Raw genomic sequence first — 5,762 nt, 5'->3', positions numbered from 1 at the left:
TTTCAGATTAGTGAACAGAACGAGCCTTTGGCGGGTTGAATGAATGGTTGCTGATAATGGGCAATGTAGATATTGCAATGCAATGTAGATATTGATGGTGGACTGGTCGAGTCTCCAGAGGCTGGTTTTAGAGCAAAAAGCACATCTCCCCGTTTTGACAGCCAATAGCAAAGTCATCTGGTCAAGACAACTGCAAACTATGGAAATAAATTAATCCACTATCTATTTTAATTCAATGTTAAAATGTCAGCTAGTCGAAAAAGCAGAGTTTTAGACGGAGGTTCAACGAGCGCCCGCAAGCAGAAATGCAACTGGAGCAAGCATCTCGCTATACTAACGTTATCCACATTCATATTTAGACGTAACACATGATATATCCAGCTACATTTAAGCCTGAAAGTCGGAAGTTAGACAGAAGTACAAAGAGTGGTTGCTATAGAGATGCTACATCGTCATGAAGGTGTCAGGTCTTCCTCACTTTCTCTCACAGTCACAACTCAAGGGTTAGCATTAGCCAAGTCAGTATGAACACACAACGTCGATTTTTTAAAGCGTTGTTTAAAAAGATTAAACGTATCAATTTAAAATATAAAGCTGCACTTTGTAATTCTTTGCAAACTCGTTATGTAACATTGCTACATATCATTCGCACAGCATTAGCTGGAGCATTGCTTTACTTCAGAGAGTGTATGTTGGTACCACTGCAGGGTTGAATTAGAGATATCTTTCAACAGTGTCATGTCCAGGTCTGTTGCTGTGGTCTTTGGTTTGATCTCCTGGGACATGTCCCACATTCTACGGACCGATGGACTTTGGCTGAGCATCTCTCGCCCTGTGTACAGTGTCACCTCATACTCCACCTGTTGGTTCCTGCCGTGGGTGTGGCTTATACACAGGGCTGAAAAGCGGAAGTGAAGCAGACATGAAGAACAGGTGTTGTGGTGGAACAGCTCACTGCAGACGATTGATTTCGGACTTGTCGTGACGTTTGTGTTAACGTCATGTCCGGGTTTTGAATGTCTAACTAATGAACCTTCAGTCGGGCGGATAAATGGTTAGATTGTCTTGTCTTCAAATGAACGAGTAAAACCAGGCTCTGGTATAATCCTTACGTAACGCGAGTAATCAAGTTTTCCCGGGGTTACTTATTCCATGACAATAGTAGGAACTTAATCAACTACCACTTAGTTAATGAAAATTATGATTTTTACATTTATAGTCTGATGAGAAGCATTTATTGTTTTAATGAGATGTGTTTTTGTGTAATAACAATAAAGTTTCAATTATATAATGTTGTTATAACCAACATAGATACTTGTTAAAACTGATAAATAAGTAAGTAGTCATACCAAGAAAAATATATGTAGACAATTTTTTGTCACAATGGCAGCAATAGAGTGCTGTAAAGTGACTTCTAGCGAGCCCTGATGACGGGTTATATTAGGTATTATTAAAACAATAAAAAAAATACCATATTGGGAAGGCATGGCGATGAAAGATGACAAAAAATGACTTTGGTTAACAGATGTTGCAGCTTCTGCGGGCTGGTTATAGGACTTTGAAATTCTTAGAATGAACATTGGATTTGTAGTCCTATTGGACCTTTGTATGCTCTTCGTGATTTGTAGTTTAAAAGTTAACAGGTCATGATTTGTAAACTGCAAAGGATGTGAGGCTCAGCAGAGCTGAGATTTAATCTAGAATGTGTAAAACGGTTGTTTGCAGATGTGCAGCTTTTCTAGGTTTTTCGTTCCTTCACAGATTGGGGTCCATCCTAGTGGAGATGATATTAAAGGAGTCCTTTTTTAAAAATGAGAATACGTCTTGTTGCAAATCCTTCGGATTGGACTGAAGGTTTGTCAATGGACAAAGGTGGTTAACATTCCCTACATAAGCCGTGGTTTATTAAAGCCTCGCACGCTGCTGTAGAGAGCGAGATGAGTTATTACTCCATCCGAGGAGGTTTTCCTACGTGGGCGGTGGTCCTTCGTAACGGAGCATGATGTTGAAGGATCGGGCGAAGTTGTTGGAGAGGGAGCAGCTGTTGCCTTGGTCCATGAGGGGCAGCAGGAAGGCCAGGAGCAGCAGAGCCAGGAGCAGGAGCCACAGGAGCAGCGCCAGCCGACACACCCGCCAACACAAACCCGGCTTCTGCAACAACAACAACAACACATTAACCCGAGGGACGATATGAGTTTGTCCCAATTTTAAGTCTTTTTACGATACATGTGGGCTGATTTGATTTGTGATTCGTATTGCAATTCGATAGTATAATATTGATTATCTTTTTCTTCTTTAACGAAAACAATAGTTGAATAATACACTTTTAGAGACAATATATCATGAGACATTTCGAAAAACTTTTTCCGAAAGAACGCACATGACATGTCAGTCATTTGTAAAGAAGAACATTATTATTACATTATTCATTACATGTCAATTAGCTGACACTTTTATCTAAAGCAACTTGCAATTGCTATACTGTACAGTATACAGTATGTAAGAGGCCGCACGCCCCTGGAGCAACTAGGGGTTAAGCGTCTTGCTCAGGGACACATTGGCTGATGTACTGCAGTGGGAATCAAACCCAGATCTCCCACAAAAAGGCATGTGTCATATCCAACTCCTCATTGGTAAAAACAAAATTTATTAAAAATTTTTAATCTTTTATTTTTAAAGAAGTATCCAAAAAAGAAATGTTGCACTGTCTCTTGCAACTTCATTGCAACAAAAATACAGAAGACATCGCAACTGTTTTTACAAAAGCCCCCGCAAAATAAGGCATGTTGGGCCACATCAATCAAAAAAAAAAAAAAGGATGCGGAATCGTGGAGTGACTTGACAGCCCAGATCCAATAAGGATGTAAAGCATTATAATCCAAAAGTATACGTCAGGTCATGTGGGAAAACGTTTTAAGAAGTGCTTGGGAAAACAGCACTCTGACAATAAAACGTGTATTTTTTTATTTATTTATTTAACCAGAAAGAAAAACTCATTGAGATTAAAAATCTCTTTTCCAAGAGTGTCCTGGCCAAGATCAGCAGCAGATACAACAACAAGTTGCAGACATATAAAAAAATACATATATCATGAACATAAACACTTTATGCTGTTAATAAATATGAGTAACAAGGTCTAAAATATCTAAATTTCAACAATAGTGAATACAACACAGGATCTCCGAATAGTCAATCATAACACCTACAGCCATTGTGTGCAGCCTCCATGTCATTTAAAAGTACTTTAAAAGCACCAGTGAAACCATCTCCTGAAGATTCAGGACAATTTTGCAGCTGATTCCAAGCATAGGGGCCGGCGTACTTAACGCCCCTGTTCCTAATTCAGTCCGGGAACTTGAGGGACAGATAACAGTAATGAGTCATCAGAACGAAGACAATATCTTCCTATACCTTTCTTTATGATGTAGGTTTGAAGGTATGGGGGAAGCAGACGAAGCATAGCCTTATAAATTAGAGTGTACCAATGATTGAGTCTACGGGTGAACAATGCAGGCCAACCAACCCGATCATACAATGAACAGTGATGAGTAAGGGCTCTAAAAACCTAAGAGCTATGGTAAACGTACCAGAAGTTTTTCAGCTTTGAGTTGACGAATGCATGTATATAACATCGCCATAATCCAGTACTGACATAAAAGTGGCAGCAACAAGTCTCTTTTAAACCAACATATGATTATTTGGATTTGAATAGATAGGAAACAATTCTGGGAAGCACCAGAATTGTATACAAACCTTAAAAATAAATTAATAAAGAAATAATGGGCTCACACACAGCACTCTCTCTTTAAATCTTGGCTTTTCATTGATTTTGTGATTATTCATTAGCTGGGAAATGCTTAAAAATGAACATGTTCTTATGGACACACAGGAGATGTACATTAAAGCCTGGGAACGTTAAGGGAACGTAAAGAACCATGAGATCAAAGCAGAAGCAGTGCACTCCCAATCATCCTGTACACAGTAAAGTGATGAGCTTTAGGCTCAGACACTCCTTCCCATTTCTCTCACACTTGTTATTCTGTGAATCATGTTTACCGCCTACGTTCATCTTTCACCTCCGGAGCGCTGCGTCACACAGATTCACTGGGAAAAAACTGAATGTGAAACGACGCAGTTGCCTGCGAAGTAAAAAAATTCACTGATGCCCATCAGGCAACACACGGGCTGTTTCTGTGTAAGATTGATGGGAATATTACTTGCTTAAATAAATTAGACTGACACACTGTGGTACTAAGGAAAAAGTAAAGTAGTCTCCTCATACACACCTGTGAGAAATGTATCATTCTGCAGTTGTTTTTGATCATTTTTTAAAAGAAAGTCTTGTTGTGTTGATGCTTTCACTGTATACTTATTTCTGTTTTTGCTTTGTTCTTTTATACTCATATTTTTACCATCATGGTCAAAGTAAAGGCTTTTAATGTAAAGCACTTTGGGCTTATGTGTGTGAAAGGTGCTATTTAAATAAAATTGCCATGGTCGCTGCAATTGTATGAAGCCCAATGTGCCTTATGACTAATGGCCATTATAAATAATTGTAGGGCTCCATGTTTTGATGAATGCACTATATGTTGTGTAATGTATCTGTATACAGCCAACAGTTTCAACATTTATGGAGATTATTTAACCATTTTAGATGACTCTTACAATGTTGTGTGTGTGCGCTACCACATCAAGTACAACAGAACGTAGGGGTTCAATGAACTGTGTTGATGTTTACAAGTTGGGGTAATAATTACACTGTAGGTCTTTGTTTTCTCTTCCAAGCATTTGACTAACGTGGGAGTCTGATTGTCTGACCTATGGTTGGGGATGCCGCCGTATTGCGACATCAAAATTACCGTGATGAGCACAATATTACACTTACATCTTTATAAATACTATTTTACAACTTATATATTTTTATTCCCAACTTGTATAGTATTTGTTTTATTTATTTTCTTATTTGTTCTTGTATTCTATCTTTTTTATTATTTCTTGTATATTTTGTACATGTGCTGTGTGTCTGATATTTTACTGCTGTAGCACTAAAATATCCCAATTTGGGATTAATGAAGTTTATCTAATCTAACATAAACTAATCTATTATCACAACCAATAGAGCTGATGGCAAATCTACAAAACAACAACTTTGAAGTAACAATGTAGTTGTAACAATCCAAGTCACCCAGCATAGTCTCTGGAAAGTTAAAAAGGCTCAAAATGCCCCAAAATCACCCCTCATACCCCACTAGTGGATTAATGAGTAGGTCTGCTTCCACCAAATTGACCATAATTTGTTCCGCTGGCCAGAAGAATAAAGCCCATACACTACGAGTAGGGGGTCAGTTTGGGGCGCACACGTGGAGGTGCAGACCGAGGGCTGCATAAGCTAATAATCAAATGGGTTTGAATCTTCATAACCATTTTCAGGTGTTTAAATGATGATAAAACTTCATGAAAAGGTCTTAGGTTTAGTTCAATCTTGTCAACTCAGTTCTGCAGTTTTAAAACATTTATTTCTTCCTGGGCAGATTTCTCCCTGAAAGTTTAATATAGCTACTTGCACATTTCTTTAACATACTGTATCTGTCTTTGATTAAGCTTAATGGATCCTGTAGACCACTTGTTACAATGTCCAACAGGCTTTAATGAATACATTAATCATTTGACGGAGACCTTGATAAGCATCAGGAAACTACATGGTCAAACACTTCAGATGGAGAGAGAGAGAGAGAGAGAGAGAGAGAGAGAGAGAGAGAGAG

General features: G+C 38.4%; 1 protein-coding gene across 1 annotated transcript in view; it reads right to left on the bottom strand.

The window, feature by feature from the left end:
- Positions 1-1,269: 1,269 nt before the first annotated feature.
- The window catches only part of syne3 (spectrin repeat containing, nuclear envelope family member 3), a 43,271-nt gene continuing 38,778 nt past the window's right edge, over positions 1,270-5,762 (bottom strand). Inside the window, exon 19 of the mRNA XM_032499810.1 lies at positions 1,270-2,151. Coding sequence (XP_032355701.1) covers positions 1,969-2,151 — 183 coding nt within the window. The 3' untranslated portion in view covers positions 1,270-1,968. The remainder of the gene's footprint in view (positions 2,152-5,762) is intronic.

This window comes from Etheostoma spectabile, chromosome 20 (genome assembly GCF_008692095.1).
Source record: "Etheostoma spectabile isolate EspeVRDwgs_2016 chromosome 20, UIUC_Espe_1.0, whole genome shotgun sequence".
Classification (NCBI taxonomy): Eukaryota; Metazoa; Chordata; class Actinopteri; order Perciformes; family Percidae; genus Etheostoma; species Etheostoma spectabile.
Note: the sequence above shows the minus strand (reverse complement) of the source record. Positions and strands in the feature narration are given on the sequence as shown.